At 42.7% G+C, this 22,349-nt stretch overlaps 1 protein-coding gene across 1 annotated transcript in view; it reads left to right on the top strand.

The window, feature by feature from the left end:
• The window catches only part of LOC126335879 (uncharacterized), a 148,897-nt gene that overhangs the window by 18,543 nt on the left and 108,005 nt on the right, over nt 1-22,349 (top strand). The window contains exon 2 of the mRNA XM_049999349.1: nt 11,168-11,377. Coding sequence (XP_049855306.1) covers nt 11,168-11,377 — 210 coding nt within the window. The remainder of the gene's footprint in view (nt 1-11,167; nt 11,378-22,349) is intronic.

The following is a 22,349-nucleotide window of genomic DNA, read 5'->3' as shown; positions in this document are numbered from 1 at the left end:
ATTGGAATTTACATCAGTATTCTTCACATCCTGTATTTTACAAAAAAAGAAAAGAAAGAAAGAAGGCAAGACATCGTGTATGCACTGAGGAAGAAATCATGGAGATTATTATGAGCAATGATGGTGAAGATGAACTACTTTATTTTCACAAAAGTGATAGCTCTTCCACAGAATCATAAAGCTACAATCATAAACCATCCATGCCAGTAGGCATATCAATGCAGTCTCATGTTTCCACACTAGATCTTATTTGTTCTGAATATGAAGAATCAAAAATCGATGGTGAAATGCCTATGAAGAATTCATGTTTTAGCAATAAATTTGACTGGAAAGGACGTGGTCTTTCACTGGTTAATTACACATTATATGATATGCTATCGGGACATCGGTGTGAAACAGGGAATGAGCCCAGTATTCTATCAGTTTTCATGTTTTCTTTACAGAAGAACTGATGAAATATATAGTTGATGAAATGAATTGGTTTCATTTATTCACCAAGGAGAATACTCCAGAATCAGTGAATTCTCAAATATTAAAGTGAAAATATACAGGACATGAAGAAATGTATTGTTTCACAGCTGTTTGTCTTCAGTGCCTTACATGAAAAAACAGAAAATCAGCAAATACTACAGATGATCTTATAGATATTCCAATTTCTAGTGAACTTATGCCAAGAGACCACTTTTGTATTACTTAGGAGAATATTACATTTCAGTGACAACTCTGACAACAATGGAAGAGACAGATTATTCAAAATTAGAAACATTGTTGATAAAGTTCTTAGAACTTCCCATAGTGCATTTAATCGATATCAAAAACTCTGCATTGATTTAAGTTTGTTATTATTCAAAGGATGCTTATCTTTCAGACAATTCATTGCATCAAAATGGAGTTGATTTGGAATAAAAACATTTGTGTTATGCATTTGTAAGACTGCCTATCTATTAGATTTCTTTTTTTATACAGGGACACAACTGAGTTCCACAATTTGGGGAAAAGTAATGACGTAGTGGCTACACTTATACAGCCCTATTTGGAATGGGACATACCCTCTACCTTGATAATTGGTACTCAAGCCCAGACACAGTCATGGAATGAACACATGTGGTGGTGCCCATAAGAATAAACGCAAGATGCCATAACTACAGAAGAAACTGAAACAAGGAGACATTCAATTTATGTGTACTAATACAATGTTTGCTATAAAGTGGTGTGACAAAAGGGAGATGTGGATGTTGACCACATGTAACACCACAGAAATGGTTGACACAGTAAAGACAGAGGAAATAAAGAGACCAAAAAGCATTGTAGATTATAACTTGAATGTGGGAGCAGTTGACCATTCTGATATGCTGCTTAGCTTTGAAGTGCGATGTGAGAGATGATCTGTATGTCACTTTGTCCTCTAAATGACATAATCCAATGTTTCAAAGAACAAAAGCAATGTACAGTACTTTGTAATCTATGGCTTATTTTATTTGTTCTTGAGCTAGCACAGTGAGGAACTCATGGGTAAATGCCAATGTTTTAAATGGGTATGCAAGGAAGAGCAGGTAAAGCTAATTAATAATGTCACTTTCAGCACCAGCTGCAAAACTCATGTAAAAAATCTACAAGCAAGGTATACACACATCAGAAAACGTTTTGCATCACCTCAGTTCTGCGAGTTCCAGAACATGTACAGAAAATTGGAATAGATATAAAAAAAAACATTATTTCCACCCTTTTCATTAAAACCGCACATTGCATGTTGTACCACCATAAAGCGAGACCTTCAGAAGTGGTGGTCTAGATCACTGTATACACTGGTACCTCTAACACCCAGTAGCACGTAATCTTGCATTGATGCATGCCTGTATTCGTCATGGCATGCAGACCCCTCACAGTGGTTGGTGGGTCACATCATCCATAAACAGTCCTTTTCAGTCCATGCCAGGCATGTTTGATATGGTTCATTTCTGGAAGACTTGCTGTCCACTCTTCCCGAGCGGTGTCATTATCCTGAAGGAAGTCATACACAAGATGTGCATGATGGGGGTGCAAATTGTCATCCATGAAGTTGAATGCCTAGCCAATATGCTGCCGATATGGTTGCACTATCGATCAGAGGATGCATTCACATAGCGTGCTGCCATTACAGCACTTTCAATGACCACCAGTGGCACACGCCGGCCCTACATAATGCCACCCCAAAACAGCAGGGAATCTCCACCTTGCTGCACTCACTGGAGAGTGTGTCTAAGGCATTCAGTGTGACTGGGTTGATTCCAAATACATCTCCAATGACTGTCTGGTTGAAGCCATATGCGACACTCATTGGTGAAGATTAGATTAGATTAGATTAGATTAGATTAGTTTAATACTTGTTCCATAGATCATGAATATGACACTTCGTAATGATGTGGAACGTTTTTTAGAAGAGAACATGATGCCAATCCTGAGCATCCATTTAGCATGATGCTGGGTCCACCTGTACCATGCTGCATTGTGTCATGGTTGCAAAGATGGACCTCACCATGGACATCAGGAGTGAATTTGCCCATCATGCAGCCTACTGTGCCCAGTCTGAGTCATGACATGACGTCCCTGTGGCTGCGCAAAAAGCATTATTCAACATGGTGGCATTGCTGTCAGGATACCTCTGAGCCATAGTCCATAGGTAGCAGTCATCCACTGCAGTAATAGCCCTTGGGTGGCCTGAGTGAGGCATGTCATAGACAGTTCCTGTTTCTCTGTATCTCCATGTCCAAACAATTGCTTTTGTTCTCTCCAAGATGCCTTGACACTTCCCTTGTTGAGAGCCCTTCCTGGCACAAAATAACAATGCAGATGCAATCAAACTGCAGTATTGACCATCTAGGTATGGTTGAACTACAGACAACACGAGCCGTGTACCTCCTTCCTGGTGAAACAACTGCAAATGATTGGCTGTCGGACACCCTCCATCTAATAGGCGCTACTCACGCATGGTTGTTTACATCTTGGGGTGGGGTTAGTGACATCTCTGAACAGTCAAAGGCACTGTACCTATGATACAGTATCCAGTCAGCATCTACTTTCAGGAGTTCTAGGGACCAGGATGAGGCAAAACTATTTTTGATGTTTGTAGTTCTTAGTGATCATGGAAAATAGTATCAACAATATCACATATGACATTAAATAACCATGAAAAAGACTGTTGATCAACAGAGGGATCAAAATATCTTGTGAAACGAAAAGGGAATTATATGTTTTGGCAAGAACAAGTGGTGTTTCTAGCAGAGTATGAAGGATTTGCACTCACATAAGAAGCCACATCAAATGTGGAATATGTAAAGCACCACTATCTCAAGATATTTATCCAGAGAGAAGTATTTGCTCACTACGAAAACAACTCAAAATTACTGAGGAAAAGTATTGAAAAAATCAAGGAACATGCACATTATGTCAGAAATTAGTATTTCTGACAATAGACTTAAAGCTACATAGAATGTAGTGAGATGAGAGACAAGACAACCAGCAACAGATAGCGAACATATGTAATAATCATTACTTAACTGTAGTAGAAAGTAGAGAAAAAATTTCTATAAAAATTATAGCAGTATGTAGAAAAAACAACTACCATAAAATTCAGTCAGATGAAAGTATCACCAAACTTCCTCTTCTGGAATTAAAAAAAACTCTCAAAAATTAGAGCTCATCTGGATCCCATGGTGTTTCTAGCAGAGTATGAAGGATTTGCACTCACATAAGAAGCCACATCAAATGTGGAATATGTAAAGCACCACTATCTCAAGATATTTATCCAGAGAGAAGTATGTCATTGTTAAACCTCTCTATAATAAATGTGATAGGAGAGATGTCAATAACTACTGGCCTCTTTCATCATTTTCCAAAGTTTTTGAGAAGGTTGTGATTTGTAGAATAGTTTTTTACAATGAAATCTAGAATAGAACCACTGTTCGGATTTCAGAAGAGTTGCTGTACTGAGAACTCCATATACAGCATGTTGTTGTTGTGGTCTTCAGTCCTGAGACTGGTTTGATGCAGATCTCCATGCTACTCTATCATGTGCAAGCTTCTTCATCTCCAAGTACGTACTGCAGCCTACATCCTTCTAAATCTGCTCAGTGTATTCATCTCTTGGTCTCCCTCTATGATTTTTACCCTCCACGCTGCTCTTCATTACTAAAATGATGATCCCTTGATGCCTCAAAACATGTCCTATCAACCAATCCCTTCTTCTAGTCAAGTTGTGCCACAAACTCCTATTCTCCCCAATTCTATTCAATACCTCCTCATTACTTATGTGATCTACCCATCTAATCTTCACCATTCCTCTGTAGCACAACATTTCAAAAGCTTCTATCCTCTTCTTCTCCAAACTGTTTATCGCCCATGTTTCACTTCCATACATGGCTACACTCCATACAAATACATTCAGAAACATCTTCCTGACAGTTAAATCTATACTCAATGTTAACAAATTTCTCTTCTTCAGAAACACTTTCCTTGCCATTGCCAGTCTACATATTATATCCTCTCTACTTTGAGCATTATCAATTATTTTGCTCCCCAAATAGCAAAACTCCTTTACTACTTTAAGTGTCTCATTTCCTAATCTAATTCCCTCAGCATCACCCAACTTAATTTGATTGCATTCCTTTATCCTCATTTTGCTTTTGTTGATGTTCATCTTATATCCTCTCTTCAAGACACTCTCCATTCTGTTCAACTGCTCTTCCAAGTCCTTTGCTGTCTCTGACAGAATTACAATGTCATCGGCGAACCTCAAAGTTTTTATTTCTTCTCCATGGATTTTAATACCTACTCCGAGTTTTTCTTTTGTTTTCTTTACTGCTTGCTCAATATACAGTTTGAATAACATCAGAGAGAGGTTACAACCCTGTCTCACTCTCTTCCCGACCACTGCTACCCTTTCATGCCCCTCAACTCTTATAACGGCCATCTGGTTTCTGTACAAATTGTAAATAGCCTTTCGATCCCTGTATTTTACCCCTGCCACATTCACAATTTCCAGTCAACATTATCAAATTTTTTCTAGTCTACAAATGCTAGAAATGTAGGTTTGCCATTTCTGAGTCTAGCTTCTAAGATAAGTCATACGGTCAGCATTGCCTCATATTTCTACGGAATCCAAACTGATCTTCCCCGAGGTTGGCTTCTACCAGTTTTTCCTTTCATCTATAAAGAATTCTGGTTAGTATTTAGCAGCTGTGACTTATTAAAGTGATAGTACATAATTTTCACATCTGTCAACACCTGCTTTCTTTGGGATTGGAATTATTATATTCTTCTTGAAGTCTGAAGGTATTTCGCCTGTCTCATACATTTTGCTCACCAGATTGTAGAGTTTTGTTAGGACTGGCTCTCCCAAGGCCGTCAGTAGTTCTAATGGAATGTTGTCTACTCCTGGGACCTTGTTTCTACTCAGGTCTTTCAGTGCTCTGTCAAACTCTTCATGCAGTATCGTATCTCCCATTTCATCTTCATTTACATTCTCTTCCCTTTCTATAACATTGCCCTCAAGTACATCACCATTGTATAGTCCCTCTATATACTCCTTCCACCTTTCTGCTTTCCCTTCTTTGCTTAGAACTGGGTTTCCATCTGAGCTCTTGATATTCATACAAGTGGTTCTCTTTTCTCCAAATGTCTCTTTAATTTTGTTGAAGGCAAGATCTATTTTACCCCTACTGAGATAAGCCTCTACATCCTTACATTTGTTCTCTAGCCATGCCTGCTTAGCCATTATGCACTTCCTGTCAATCTCATTTTTGAGACGTTTGTATTCCTCTTTGTCTACTTCATTTACTGCATTTTTATATTTTCTTCTTTCATCAATTAAATTGAGTATTTCTTGTCACCCAAGGATTTCTACTAGCCCTCGTCCTTTTATCTATTTGGTCCTCTGCTGCCTTCAGTACTTCATCCCTCAAAGCTACCCATTCTTCTTCTACTGTATTTCTTTCCACCATTCTTGTCAATTGTTCCCTTGTGCTCCCCCTGAAACTCTGTACAACCTCTGGTTTAGTCAATTTATCCAGGTCCCATCTCCTTAAATTCCCACCTTTTTGCAGTTTCTTCAGTTTTAATCTACAGATCATAAGCAATAGATTGTGGCCAGAGTCCACATCTGCCCCTGGAAATGTCCTACAATTTAAAACCTGGTTCCTAAATGTCTGTCTTACCATTATTTACTCTATCTGAAACCTGTCAGTATCTCCAGGCTTCTTCCATGTATACAGCCTTCTTTTATGATCCTTGAACCAAGTGTCAGCTATGATTAACTTATGCTCTGTGCAAAATTCTACCAGGCAGCTTCCTCTTTCATTTCTTCCCACCAATCCATATTCACCTACTACGTTTCCTTGTCTCCCTTTTCCTAATGTCAAGTTCCAGTCTCCCTTCACTACCTGAATAATTTATTTTATCTCATCATACATTTCTTCAATTTCTTTGTCATTTGCAGTGCTAGTTGGCATATAGACTCCTGTGTTCGACGTGGGCTTCATGTCTATCTTGGCCACAATAATGTGTTCACTATGCTGATTGTAGTAGCTTACCCATACTCCTATTTTTTTTATTCATTATTAAACCTACTCCTGCATTACCCCTATTTGATTTTGTATTTATAACCCTGTATTCACCTGACCAAAAGTCTTGTTCATCCTGCCACAGAACTTCGCTAATTCCCACTAAATCCAAATTTAACCTATCCATTTCCCTTTTTAAATTTTCTAACCTACCTGCCTGATTAAGGGATCTGACATTCCACACTCTGATCCGTAGAACGCCAGTTTTCTTTCTCCTGATAACGACATCCTCTTGAGTAGTCTCTGCCCGGAGATTTGAATGGGGGACTATTTTACCTCCAGAATATTTTGCCCAAGAGAACGCCATCATCATTTAACCATACAGTAAAGCTGCATGCCCTCGGGAAAAATTTCGGCCATGATTTCCCCTTGCTTTCAGCTGTTCACAGTACCAGGACAGCAATGCCGTATTGGTTAGTGTTACAAGGCCAGATCAGTCAATCATCCAGACCGTTACCCTTGCAACTACTGAAAAGGCTGCTGCCCCTCTTCAGGAACCACATGTTTGCCTGGCCTCTCAACAGATACCCCTCCGTTGTGGTTGCACCCACGGTACGGCTATCTGTATCGCTGAGGCACGCAAGCCTCCCCACCAACGGCGAGGTCTATGGTTCATTGGGGGGGGGGGGGGGGGGAGGCTTTACTCACAAAATTTTACAAGGTTTAAAATAACAAAATAGCACTGGTTGGTATTTTTCATGATCTATTTAAGGCATTTGACTGTGTGAATTACAATCTTCTTCGAGATAAACTGAGACTTTATGAAATTCTTGGTGTACTTGAACAATGGATAATGGTTTTCAACCAAAAGAATGCAGTAATTCAACTAATATAATCATGGGAGATTCTTCTGACTGGGGAGGATTCACATATAGGATTTACCAAGGTTCTGTCTTAGGGCCAACATTGTTCCTCATGTATGTAAGCAATCTTCTGCATAATGTACAACAAGTTAAATTAATTCCTTTTGCAGATGACAGTAATATTTCAATTAATCCAAGCAAGAGGAGAAGTGATAACCAGTGTTCATAAAAGATCATTGACTGGTTTTCTGTGAACAGTCTCACTCTCTATTTTAAAAAGACACAACATATGCAGTTCAAATTTTTTAGGTGTCCATACTGTTGAGAATTTAAACAGGAAAAAGCACATTTTATAATTCCTAAAACAAGTTAGTTCAACCATATTTGCCCTTGGACACATTATGAATCTTGGGAAGAGACAAATCAATAAGTTGACATATTTTTCATATTTTCATTCAATTATGTTCTGGGGTAACACATCTTTAAGAAAGAAAGTCTCTCTTGCTTAAAAACATGCTGCTCACCCATGATCATCTTGTCCACATATACTTAATGACTTAGGCTATTTGACTACTGCTTGATAATATATTTATTTCCTCACGAAGTGTGTTGTAAATAGTCCACTACAGTTAAAAATGATCAGTGATAGATATAATTACAATATCAGAAGAAAAAATCATGTCCATTACTCCACATTAAGGTTGTCTTTAACACAAAAAGGGGTATGCTATGCTGCAACCAACGTCATTTTTCACCAACTTACCAATTGATAAATATCTGACAGAGATAAAAGTAAAATCTGAAAAATAACTGAAAAAGTTTCTTCTTAACAACTCCTCTGCAGAAGAATTTCTGCTATTGTGGAAAACATTCCACATGGGAAAAATATATCTAAAAACAAAGATGATGTGACTTACCAAACAAAAGTGCTGTCAGGTCGATAGACACACAAACAAACACAAACACACACACAAAATTCAAGCTTTCGCAACCAACGGTTGCTTCTTCAGGAAAGAGGGAAAGATGAAAGGTTGTGGGTTTTAAGGCAGAGGGTAAGGAGTCATTCCAATCCCGGGAGCAGAAAGACTTACCTTAGGGGGAAAAAGGATAGGTATACACTTGCACATGTGGGGCACAAGTGGGGCACTTTTGTGGCTCTTCTGTGGGAGGTTCCGGGTTTGAGGGGATGAGGAAGTGGCTCTGGTAATTTGCTTCTGTACTTGGTAGGGAGGGTAGTTGCGGGATGCAAAAGCTTTTTTTCAGGTTGTTGGTGTAGTGGTTCAGGGATTCCAGACTGGAGCAGATTCGTTTGCCACGAAGACCTAGACTGTAGGGAAGGGACCGTTTGATGTGGAATGGGTGGCAGCTCTCATAATGGAGGTACCGTTGCTTGTTGGTGGGTTTGATGTGGACGGACGTGTGAAGCTGACCATTGGACAGATGGAGGTCAACATCAAGGAAAGTGGTACGGGATTTGGAGTAGGAGCAGGTGAATCTGATGGATCCAAAGGAGTTGAGGTTGGAGAGGAAATTATGGAGTTCTTCTTCACTGTGAGTCCAGATCATGAAGATGTCATCAATAAATCTGTACCAATCTTTGGGTTGGCAGGCCTGGGTAACCAAGAAGGCTTCCTCTAAGCGACCCATGAATAGGTTGGCGTACAAGGGGGCCATTCTGGTACCCATTACTGTTCCCTTTAATTGTTGGTATGTCTGGCCTTCGAAAAGGGAAGAAGTTGTTGGTCAGGATGGAGCTAATGAGGAAAGAGGTTCTAGGTAGGGTGGCAGGTGATTGGCGTGAAAGGAAGAGCTCCATCACAGCGAGGCCCTGGATGTGTGGAATATTTGTGTATAAGGAAGAGGCATCAGTGGTTACAAGTATGGTTTCCAGCGGTAACTGATTGGGTAAGCATTCCAGGCGTTCGAAAAAGTGGTTGGTGTCTATGATGAAGGATGGGAGACTGCATGTAATGTCTGCTTGTGTCTGTGTATGTGCGGATGGATATGTGTGTGTGTGCGAGTGTACACCTGTCCTTTTTTCCCCCTAAGGGAAGTCTTTCCGCTCCTGGGATTGGAATGACTCCTTACCCTCTCCCTTAAAACCCACATCCTTTCGTCTTTCCCTCTCCTTCCCTCTTTCCTGAAGAAGCAACCATTGGTTGCGAAAGCTAGTAATTCTGTGTGTGTGTTTGCGTGTTTTGTTCATTGTGCCTGTCTGCCGGCGCTTTCCCACTTGGTAAGTCTTGGAATCTTTGTTTTTAATAAATAAAATAGAAAGAAACTTCCATATGGGAAAAATACTTACCAAGCGGGAAAGCGCCGGTAGATAGGCACAATGAATAAAACACACAAACACACACTCAGAATTTCGAGCTTTCGCAACCGGCGGCTGCTTCATCAGGAAAGAGGGAAGGAAAAGGAAAGATGAAAGGATGTGGGTGTTAAGGGAGAGGGTAAGGAGTCATTCCAATCCCGGGAGCGGAAAGACTTACCTTAGGGGGAAAAAAGGATAGGTATATACTCGCACGCACACACACACACACACACACACACACACACACACACACACACATACACACACACACACACACACACACATATCCATCCATACATACACAGACAGAAGCAGACATATAAAGAAGATGTGACTTACCAAACGAAAGCGCTGGCAGGTTGATAGACAAACAAACATACTCAAAAAATTCAAGCTGCCTACACTGTTTGTGCTTGTGTTTGTTTGTGTGACTATCAACCTGCCAGTGCTTTTGTTTGGTAAGTCACATCTCACATCTTCTTTGTTTTTAGATATATTTTTCCCATGTGGAATGTTTCCCTCTATTATATATATATTGAAAACCGTCAGTGAGTATGGGGGTTTGGTAGGCATATTAATAATTAATTTGAATATTAATGCAAAATGACACATTCCACATCATCACAGCATATCATGTATGAGTTATCGATGAACCTGAAACTAACAATCTAAAAAAATCTGAAACTAAAACTCTAAAAAAATCTGAAACTAACAATCTAAAAGGAGGAGTTGTTTATTAGGACACATCCTGAGGCACCAGGGAAGTAACAGTTCGGTAATGGAGAGAAGTATGTGAAGTAAAAATTGTGGAGAGAGACCAAAGATCAATTACAGTAAGTGTGTTCAAAGGAGTCTAGGTTGCAGCAGTAATACATGAAGATAAAATGGCTTCCACAGTATACACTAGTATTGAGAGCTGCATCAAATTAGTCTTAGGACTGAAGACAACAACAACTACAGTTATAACTACAATAACAACAGAAATGAAGTGATTGTTATGTCAAATTATAGTAGTTGAGTGGATGGCCACAATAGCTGCATCATTAAGGAGAATCAGATAACAGTTTTCTTATGAATGGTTTGCTTTTTACAACTTCTTATATGTGTAATATGTGAGCACATATGCATTAGGAGTCGCTAAGCTACTCTCATGACTTTAATTCATAATGGCTTATCACTTTAAACCATTTCCCCCCCCCCCCCTGCCCCCTCCTCACCACCGACCTCCCCACCGCCTGCTCCCCCACTCTTTTCTCCCTATATTTCAAGATGGTGGAAGAGATCTAAGAGTTTTAACACTAAGTGTTTGCTGTCATAGTTTCCTTTCCCCTTGTAAATTTCACTGATACAGTGACATTTGCAAACTTATTTCTTCTCTTACATAAACAGGCTTTATAAAAGTCAAATAAAAATGAGTTTTATTTGGTCTGCTTTAATTTTGTCTTTATTTACAGGGAGCTTATCACTTGCATAAACTCTACATATCTGAGAATACCATTTCAGATCTTACAGAACTATCAAACCTGCAGAAATTCTTTCTGCTACAAGTATTAGACATGAGGAACAATAAAATAACTGAGCTTTCTGGATACCGAGAACTTGTTTTGCACACAGTTCCCTCAGTAAAACACCTAGATGGATGTGAAGTTACTTATGTGGAAAAGGTAATTATTGCCCATTTTTGACAAAGTTTATCTGTGTATTTACATGAAAATAGTCATTGACACTACCCATCATGACAGGTACGATTTTCTGGTATTGTAAAACATTTCCAGTTATACAAATACAAAACTGCCTGACATGTGCTATTATAAGTATCCAAAGTACAAAAAAAAAGAGAAAACAGATATTATGACTTTAGTCTTGATGGGATTTGATAAGAATGCACATCTCATGAAAAAACAGATTGGAGGAGGTTTCACACTTTTTGCTGGCAGGATACATCACTACATTCATTTCTTTTAATTCCAGCCAATAAAACACTGCCATTGTTTAATAAAAATGTTTAAATTGCAGATGTAGGTGTAAACTAAAATACAAATACACAATACCAAGTTGAGATATGACAATCATCTGATACCTAATTGACCAGACAATACCAAGTTGAGACATGACAATGATCTGCTATCTAATTGACCATATTGATGTCCTAATGCTAAAGTTAAGTAATCACATCAGTGGTGTGAGAGAGGAAATGGTACAGGAAATATATCCACAATACATGCTCTGTTTAAATGAATACTGATTGTGCAACCTGCATTTTGATCTGATGTTTGGATCAGTAAGCATGTGGCACCAATGAAATCGACACCAACATCGATATGCATTTGTCATTGGACTCTGAGCATTATCTTTGGCTGTTCCACGATGTTCAGTTCAGTTATTTGTGATCCTTGTATGTGTTAAGGTTAATAAATGAACTATTTCTAAATGGGGGTGATTATTGGTGCAATCAACCTGGTAATCCTCCTCACTAGTGACCCCAAGTTGTAACTTCTTCTGTTTTCGCCATTTTACTGTGTCCACGACCTCTGTGTCGGCTATTTTTGCATGTATTACAACAACACAGCATTCAAACAATGACTTCGGGCTAGCACCTAACGCCGGATTTTGTGATTGACATGCATCATGTTGTGGGCGATGTACACCCTCCAGGACTACAATGGCTCTCACTCGATGATTCTGCCAATTTCGCCAGACGTTTTTGAGCCTGCAACAATAAGTGAGAATAGGAGTGTGCATGATTCCAGCTATCATATGCCTATGTACTTGCCACATGTGCCCTCCCTCATTGACTGTGCAGTTACCTCTTATGGATCTCCCTGCAGTCCGAGACCAATGCCGATTTCTGCAAATGCTTCATCGAACAATCTACTACTGCCAGGACAATGATTTGCCACATCGCAATCCATGCAGTACCACGCAGATACCTGCCACCTGGCAAGAACTGCTACGTTCACAGGTCTACCTCCTCAGCACCTGACCACGCCCACGCCTGTCTCAGTTCAGCAGCACCCACATGCATTCCTACTTCGATACCTCGGCCTGCAACAGGAACAATAGCTTGTTATCTGTGCCTGACCTCCACCTCCATCCCACTGCTACATGTCTGTGTTTTGTGCCATGACATTCACCTTATCGGCACACCGTTTTGAGTGGAGTGACTATGAAGAGTTAACATTCACACATTCTGTCCCACATTCGAGATCATTTCCCACTGTGTGCTTCTGGACAAACTGCACCAACGCAGCCTCCCTGCAACACATGTGGCCCCAGCTCTGATCATACGTCGAGCTTTCCGTGGACTAACACCCGTTCTCAAACTTTGACTTTTTCTCACCTTGCCCCTCCGCTGGCTCCAGTCGAGCTTCCACAACCATTCACGGTGCCTCATCCGCGACGCATCAATCTGAACACACCCGCAATGTGTTGAGCTTCCGCAACCGCAATCAACACATTACGGTGTCTCATCAGCGTCCGCCTTCCGCGTCATGATGAATCGCACTCAACCAAAACGTGTTACCTTCACGCTGCCACTCAAACAGCCATTGTTGCCACATCCCCTGGAGGCACTCTCTCTTGGAATACTACAGCAACAACAGCTTGATTCAGGCAGTGCCCCAACGAACTCAACTCAACGTGTTTTCCGAACATTCTACAATGCTTACCGTCGCTGCTGCCATTTAATCCCAACAGAGCAACAATTTGGTTCAAAATTGTCGATGAAGTGTTTGACCATTACAAACTCAATGGGTCAACAAGGTTTCTGTGACTCCCCACCCACCTGCACGACCAGGAGTACTTAATTTCTGACCTGGTTGATGCCCCCGACTTACCTATCCGGTACACTCTAGCCAAAAAGACAGTTCTACGTCGGCTTTCACGCTCAACTGAGGCAGCAGTACAGCAAGAGCTCCACATTGAGCAACTAGGCAACGACAAATCTTCGCAGACTGGAGACGGGTACGTGCCCTGGTCAGCACCAATCTGTTCTCTGACATAGCTCTCCTCGCCATCTGGTCAGATCTCATCACATCCACTTTGCTCTGGCTCAAAGGTCTCCTGAACCTGTTGAGCACAGAATAACAATTGCTCACAAGCTACACAATGCGTCACTGCTCTATTTCGCCAGTCACTGCGGGGCTGACAAGTCAGATTCAGGCTCATCGCCCTGCGGCTGGACACAGCCGGGGCCGTACTGTGCCGACCGTTCCACTCACTCCGGAAAGCAGTAAACAAGCAACTGGGACGTCACCGGCTCCGCCCAAGATCACACCCCCTCCTGCAACCAAACCTGCTGCAGCCACTGAACCTCGGCCACCGCCACTGGCAATGAATTTTCCACAGGAAATGCAACTGCACTACCCGTACTCTTACTTCCACACATGGTTTGGTGAGGTGGCATGGAACTGCAGACCACCCTGCCACTTCCCAAACACCAATCGCTGGTAAGTCCAGGTGCTGCCTCCTGTGCACAACATGACAGGCACCCCCCCAGTGCTCCATTCTGTCCAGGAACAACCGGCAAATTGTGAACGACTTTACATTAAAGACATTTCGTTGGGATACCTTTTCCTAGTAGACACAGGCACTAATGTTTCGCTGCTGCCTACGTCCTTAGCATCATTGAACATCCACCCTCATCATACTTCACTGCAAGCCATGAATACAACCAAACTACAATGCTCGGGTTCAACTTTCCACATTGTCTCACTCTCCACAAACTGCAAACTTGAGTGGACTTTTTTAGTGTGCAAAATTGACGGATCTATACTAGGCATTGACTTCTTGTGACACCACAAACTTTCACTGGACCTAGTGCAAAACACTGTGTTTCATCATCCATCCAAAACTCACTTCCCCTGTGCTCCGTCGAGCAAACCCCCTCATGACACATCGGTCCGAGCTCATCTCATCTGTACGAGCTTGCCTCTGTCGACGACGTTACAAGAAATGACGCACAAGTGCCTTGTCGAGCTTGAACACTTCACTCACCTACACAAGGAAAACTTTGAGCTCTCCCTCCAGCTCCACAAAATGCAGCTCCAGCTGTCTGATGCAGCAAAGGAATTACAGACACTACAGCAAGGACAAAGCAAGGTCAGTAAGTGCGCAGAATCTGCTTTCAGCCCCAGAAATCGAGCCTCCATGTGTTTACCTCTTGCTACCCCTCGCAACTGTGCTATCAAGTCTTCCATAACACGTACTAACAGTTCCGCAGGGCCACACCCTTCTAACATGTTAGCATTGGACACTCGCCCGGACATAACTGCGCATGCACAACGAGCGTCATGTGTTCCTGAACTAACGGCACCTACCTCGCCCCTCATGGACAGCACCTCAAACTGTGCAATTTTGGCTCCTGTGCGCCGCTGTGTGACTGCCACTGACAACGCAAACAGTGCACTCATGCCAAGAGTTTCGCCCATGACCATGCTATCACAGGCCTTGGAGAATGGACTCACTAACGGCTCACGAGCTCTACCGAGCTCATCCGACCATGGTGCCATTGCTTCGGGCCGGCGGCCGTCTTATCACATTGATTCCTGGGACACTCCGCCACCTCGGTGCCCGTTGGATCTGCTGAGTGGCCCAAACACCACGACCATGCCTCACTTGCCCCGCCCGCCACACATTGTTAAGAAACCACCTCCCATGCCGCCGGCAACATTTCTGTCGTCAACAATGGCACAGCTCACAAGCTTCGCCTCACACGAGTTCAACCGATTTCCAGTAAACCACGTCCACTTTGTCCCGAGCGCCTCTCCGACCTTCAAATACAGATTTCTGAACTACTTAGCTCCGGCATCATTGAACCCTCTGCCTGTAGCTGGTCTACGCCCATACATATGACACCCAAGAAAGATGGGTCCTGGCGCATGTGCAGAGACTACCGTCGACTAAACGCATGAACAATTATGGACACCTACCCCATACCCAACATTGCCAATTTTACCAGTTCCCTTGCAGGTACAACCATGTTCTCTGTCATTGATTTCAAATGGGCCTACCACCAGATCCCCATGGCACCTGAAGATATTGAGAAGACAGCAATTACCACCCTGATCGGGTTATTTCAGTTTCGATTCATGTCCTTCAGTCTGAAAAACGCAACCCAGACCTGGCAACGCCTAATCAATGAAGTGCTATTCGACCTAAAATTCTACTTTGCATATCTTGATGACATTCTTGTGTTCAGCTCCTCCGTCGAGGACAGCAGTCGATATGTGCAAAATGTTATGAACACTCATGGCAGCAGGCATCAAGATCATCCAGGACACATAGCAGCTACATCAACCCGCTGTCACTTTTCTTGGTTTTCGGGTCTCTGCCGATGGCATTTCACCGCCCCCTGAGAAAGTACAAACAATACTAAACCTACCATGACCTTCATCATTCAAAGACCTCCGGCACTTTCTGGGGATGGTTAATTATTATCGCCGACATCTATGCGGAGATTCAGGTTCCACTGACAAACGCCTTGGCAGGCACCATCACGTCTGGGTCTTGGCCCGTTCCATGGACCCCTGCTATGACTGACTCTTTCAGTGCCCTTAAAAATCTTTTTGCTGAGGCTTGCACCATTGCACATCCTCATCTCAATCCACAGCTTTTCATCACCAGAGATGCGAGTGATCCTGCCATCAGCACTGTCCTTAGCCAGACAATCGACGGCCAAACTTTGTCTCTGCAGTTCTTCTCGAGCAAGCTCACCAATGCACAACGGAAAATTACCACTTTTGACAGGGAGTTGCTCGTGGTCTACAAAGCGATCAAGCATTTTAAGACTGACGTTGAGGGATGTCCTTTCTATGTTTTAACGGACAACATACCACTGGCTGCGGCCATTACAAAACCGCCAGTTGACCCGCCTTCTCGCCGATTGAGATACATGGACGTCATATCTCAGTTCACCATTAATGTCAGACACATAAAGGGTGCTGACAATATAGTTGCTGATTTCCTTTCACAAGTTGAAGCCATCCATTCGCTGAACTGTCTAACATCCAACCCGCCAATGAGGAAACACAAAACCTGATTTGAGACTCTACTTCTTCATTACACTTCGTCCGCACCACCTTCCTTTGCATTTCTGGTTAGATCTGGTGCGATGACAGTATGGGCACATTATGGCCATTCATCTCAACCATGCTCCGTTGAGCTGTCTTCAACGCATTGCATAATTTAGCTCACCCCGGTGTTCGGGTGTCCGCCCACCTCATAGCGCAGCGCTTTGTGTGGAGAAATGTCAACAAGGACTTCCAGCAATGGGCACGCTGCTGCATCACATGCCAACGCTGCAAAGTACACAAGCCCACTTCACCCCCCCCCCCCCCCCCCCCCGGCGCCTTTTTGATCCCTCTGGGGCGTTTCCAGCATATTCATATTGACATTGCCGGCCCTCTCTTCCCCTCTAACGGCTTTTGTTATGTTCTCTCATCTATTGACCAAACAACTCGCTGGGTCGAGGCTGTACCACTCCCCAATAATACGGCAGAAACTGTTGCTCGAGCTTTTGTCGAGTCATGGGTGTCACGTTTCAGATGTCCATCTATCATCACGACTGACCAGTGCAGACAATTTGAGTTGGCCCTGTTCAACAGGATCTGTAACATTTGTGACATCCAGCACATCCATACCAAAGCATATCACCCGCAAAGTAACAGGCTAGTCGAGCACTGGCACCGCACTTTCAGGGCGGCTCTTATTGCCACGACTCTCTATGGACGGAGACCCTTCCCCTTTTGCTACTTGGAATTCACGTGATCTATAAGGAAGACCTCAAAGGCACAATAGCCGAGTTCGTATACGGCTAGAACATTGTTCTCCCTGGTGAACCTGTGAGCCCTTCTGCTTCGCCCCCTTTGTTTGACTTACCTTCCTTTGTGGACCACGTCAGATGCCACTTCATCAACCTCCATATCCCTCTGCCTGTCAGCCATAACTGCTCTATGGTTCATGTCTCGAAATCTCTGGACAATTGCAAGTACATCCTGCTCCGAGATGACGCTGTCCGTGCTCCCCTCCAACCTCCATATACCAGCCCGTACCGAATTCTCCAGCGCTCAGCCAACATCTATGACATCCAGGTGAAAGATTCAGCAGTTACAGTCTCTCTCAACAGACTTAAGCCTGCTCGTGTCAAGCCTTCTTCTACCCCTCTTCAGGCCACGAACACACCACTCACTGTCGTGGCTCAGACGCTTCGACCATTCCCTCCACATCAGACTTACACACTCAATCGAGTGACTTCCAGTTCCAATCGTTGAACTCTCCTCTGACCTTTCCCTTTACTCCGGCCTCACACACTCCGTTGAGTAACCACATGCTCTCCAAGTCGAGCTTACCTACGATTATGCCCTCACCGCCGGGCCCTTCGCATGCCCCTTCGACCTCTCCACCATCACCTGCCTCACCCTGTTGAGGTTTCTCACACCCCCTCCCCACTCCATCTTGAACGTGCCCTCACTAGAAGTGTTTGCGCCTGTCTCCCCCCGGACATAATCCACGACATTTCAATAACATCATGTTCATCCAGTGCTCATGACACAAACTCCACCTTTCCCTGCCACCTGGTGAAATGTGTTCCCCTCCTGCCCGATGTCAACCTGGACATGCTTTGTGTGTTCGCCATGCCCAACAGAGATGTTGTTGTCACTCCGGTCCACCCGCAAACCACTGGCCTACTTGTCGCTGCACAACTTTATGGTTGCATCCAACTGTTGTAGTGCTGAGGGCCAACCAGCAAAATTGTGTTGCCCATGATGGGGCTGGAGTAAATGAGGGGATAGTGCTATTGTAAAATTAATTCGAGCTGTGTTACTAGAGCATTGGTAGTCTAGGAGCCAGGATGTAGCATAATCATATCAGATTTCTGTTAATTAGAGGAATTTACATTTCTGTATCAGAAGTAGCTAGAAAGCATTATGATAGTGTTGTAGGATCTTGTTCAAGGCAGAATGTGTTGCATGTTGGCTGAGGACAGACCTATAGCTGATGACAGTTTCAACACAATGAGCAGTGAGCTTTTTGATCATCTTATGTTGGCAAAGTCAAATGATGTACATTCATGTAAGAACTGACTTTAATTTGTGTTCTTAAGTTAAATTTTTGACTTTTACAGTACCTGCAGAGTTAGACAGTGGCAGCATAGATGAATAAAGTTTATGTTGCATCACTATGTCATCTTTCAGTTTGCTGATGGTAACTAGGACAATGCTAGTTTCACTGTTGTGAACTTTCTCAATATTGTGTTAAATGCAGGGATCAATATTTATCATCTTTGAGACTGTGATGGGTAGTTGCCTAGCGGATTCAGAACTGTCCTGGCATGTAATGTTACAAGTCCCACATGGAAGCTGTATTACTGTGATATTGGATAGAATGTTTCTTGTCAACTGGAACTAACAGTTATGAGGCAGACTCCAGGAGCTCTGATCCATGATAACTGTATCTTTGAGTTTATCTTGTTACCATGGAATACCAAACTGACTGGAGCCCATAGAGCTTCAAAATGTAGCATTTTTTTACTAGTGTAATGTGTTATTTATTTGATGAGCTGTGTCAGGTTAGTGCAAAGAGAAACTATGACACACCAGTGGGAACAAAGCATAAGAATGTAAGAATGATTTCAGACTGGATAGAGGACATGCAGATGAACTATGATCATACAGAACCAGAAGGAATGTCTCTGTTATCAGTCACTCACATATCCCTGTTGTTGCTCCATTTACAGTGGTGGATAGTGTGTTCCTCCCCCCCCCCCCCCCCCCCACCCCCCCCCCCTCCCCCCAACCCTCTCTAAATTTTCCACCTATCCATTCCAAAGAAATGCACTAATTATTCATAGCTGTACAGCCTGAGCCATTTCACACTAGTGTAGTTCTAAATCTGTTCCCCAAACAATAAATAATAGGTAAGATTTGATGTTGCAAGATGCAGATCCAAGAACATTTTCATGAAAGGCTTTTATAGTTTTAGACGTTATCATTTCCAGATTTCTCAGAAACTTTTTCAAAATAAAGTGGCATGTAAACAATCAACTTTAAAAATTATAACAATTACAAGCTGTCTTTTTACACATGATACTTTTACTTTCCCTGTGTGAGGACAGGCCCTCATTTACAGTCTTGGGATCTGACCAGCTGCAGTGAACATTCCAGCCAGGAGAATGTGTTTATTCAGAAACTGACCATACTGTTGTGAATTAAAATCTAACATGGTTCGTGGTCATTAAATCAAGAAATATAATCACAGAAAGACTGAGTTCCCAAATGGAGGCATATTTTTAGCATGAGATAAAAATCTAGTAATACAATGCTGCTTATAATTTAAGCATCCATCTTACTATTTGATGGTGAAATTCTGAATTCAGACCTATTGTGTGTTTGTTTTGTCTGAGGGCGCAAAAACAACTAGGGTCATATGCAATCATGTCAGAACTATAGAACATGAAGACAAAGAGATGAGTTAAAAATGACTACATGTTAATCACAATTGATGGAGGAGAAGACAGCTAAAAACTAAAATATGCCATAGGGAAACAGAGGTCATGAACTAAATATGAAATTGCCATTGCCATATTGCTATGATGAATAAAAAGTAAATTACAGTCAGTACCCCATGCATCTTTCATAAAAATGGCCAATAACTCAGACAACGAACACAATGAGAATGTAAGTGGTTAAAATAAGAGCATTCCATCAGGAAATGGTGGACCATCAAAGGTTGAGTGCAATGAGTATGAAGTGGTAGGGGAGCACCACTTAACAAATGGCAATGGCTAAAAAGACAATAGATATAGTTTTGTCTGTGGAAAAACGAAAGTCAATGTCGAAGCTCCAAGAGTAAAGATGATGGAGACGTCACTGTAGATGCTGCTCAATGAGACAGGTCCTTGGAGAAGTGCAATAGATGGCAAAATCATCAAAAAAAAAAAAAAAAAAAAAAAAAAAAAAAAAAAAAAAAAAAAAAAAAAAAAAGGAGGTGGAAATGCCTGGTGGGAGACAGGCCATTATAATGCTAATGGCGGTAGCAAAGAGTATGACACTCAGGATTGAACCCTGAGGCACACCATTTTCCTGGATAAATGTGTCCAACAAGCCAGAGCCCACATTTGCCTTGAAAACTCGGTCTTTTAACATGTAGAGAGTAGGATACCAGTCCTCCAGCAGGTGTTGTACGCTTTCTCCAAATCAGAAAACACAGCCACAGTATGGGATTTCTGCAAAAAATCATTCAGGCCATGCATGGACAAAGTGATGAGATGATCAGTGACAGAGCAGTGTGCTCAAAATCCACGCTGTGTAATTGTTAGTAAATTGTGAGACTCAAGCCACCATACCAGCTGGGCATGAATCATATGTTCCATCACCTTGCAAACACAGCTGGTGAGAGAAATGGGGCAGTAGCTAGGAGGAAGGTGTCTGTCCTTACCAGGCTTAGGTATGGGTATGACAGTGGCTTCATGCCAGTATTTGGGAAACAGGCCCTCTGCCCAGATGCAGTTGTATATATGAATCAGAAAGAGCTGGCACACAAGAGAAAGGTGCTGCAACAGCTGAATGTAAACATCGACTGGCACTGGGGGTGGAGGATCCGGATGAACTGAGAGCATGATCTAGCTCCCTCATGGTAAAGGCATCATAGCACTCATGATTCTGAGAACAGAAGGGTATCGCTCGAGCCTCCTCGACTCGTTTTTGATAGGGGAAGGGTAGGTGGTAGTGGTAGGTGCTCTAAACCTACACAAAATGGCGACCCAAGATGTTAAAAATAGCAATAGGGTCTACAATGACAGCGTCTGCTACTGTCAGGCCAGAAATTGGGATATGGATCTTGGTTCCAGAAAGCCGTCCGAGGTTGTCCCACATGAAAGAAGAGGGAGTGGAACTGTTAAAAGAACTAGTGAATGAAATCCAGCTAGCTTTTTTGCTATTCTGAAGAGCACAGTGACACTGAACGCAACTGTTTATAATAAAAGCAGTTGGTCACCGTAGGATGACGGTTAAAAACATGGAGAGCACATTTCTGTGCACAAATAGTGTTGCAGCATGCCTCAGTCCACCAAGGATCCATGACACAGCATGGTAAAGAGGATGTTCCAGGAATGGAACAAAAGGATAGCACACAGGAAATGGTCACTCGCATGTGTGTCAGAGAGAATGGACCAGTCGAGATGAGGGGCAAGCTGGGCAGTGCAGAAGGATAGATCCAAATGGGAATAGGTGTGCATGCAGTCTGAAAGGAACATGAGTGTTCCTGTGTTAAGACAGAAGAGGTTAAGTTGACCTTGAAGATCAACCTAGGCACCCACCTCTTGGACAGGTTCAGTGAGAACCCCGAAGGGGATGATGCACATTAAAGTCACTGAGCAGCAGAAGGGGTGGAGGGGGGCGGGGGGGGGGGGGTGAGTAGCTGCCCAATAAGCTGGAGGAAGTCTGCCCTGGTGACATCAAATGATGGAGGGATGTAAATGGTACAAAGGGAAAAGGTCAAGTGAGGAAGGAAAAGGTGAACTTCAACAGTCAGAAAGATGGAATGCCTATGAATATCATCTTGTGTGAGAATGATGATTCCCCCATGAGATGCAATGCCGTCATTGGGGAAAGGTCAAAACAGACTAGGAAGAAATGT

This window comes from Schistocerca gregaria, chromosome 2 (assembly GCF_023897955.1).
Source record: "Schistocerca gregaria isolate iqSchGreg1 chromosome 2, iqSchGreg1.2, whole genome shotgun sequence".
In the NCBI taxonomy this organism is placed as follows: domain Eukaryota; kingdom Metazoa; phylum Arthropoda; class Insecta; order Orthoptera; family Acrididae; genus Schistocerca; species Schistocerca gregaria.
Note: the sequence above shows the minus strand (reverse complement) of the source record. Positions and strands in the feature narration are given on the sequence as shown.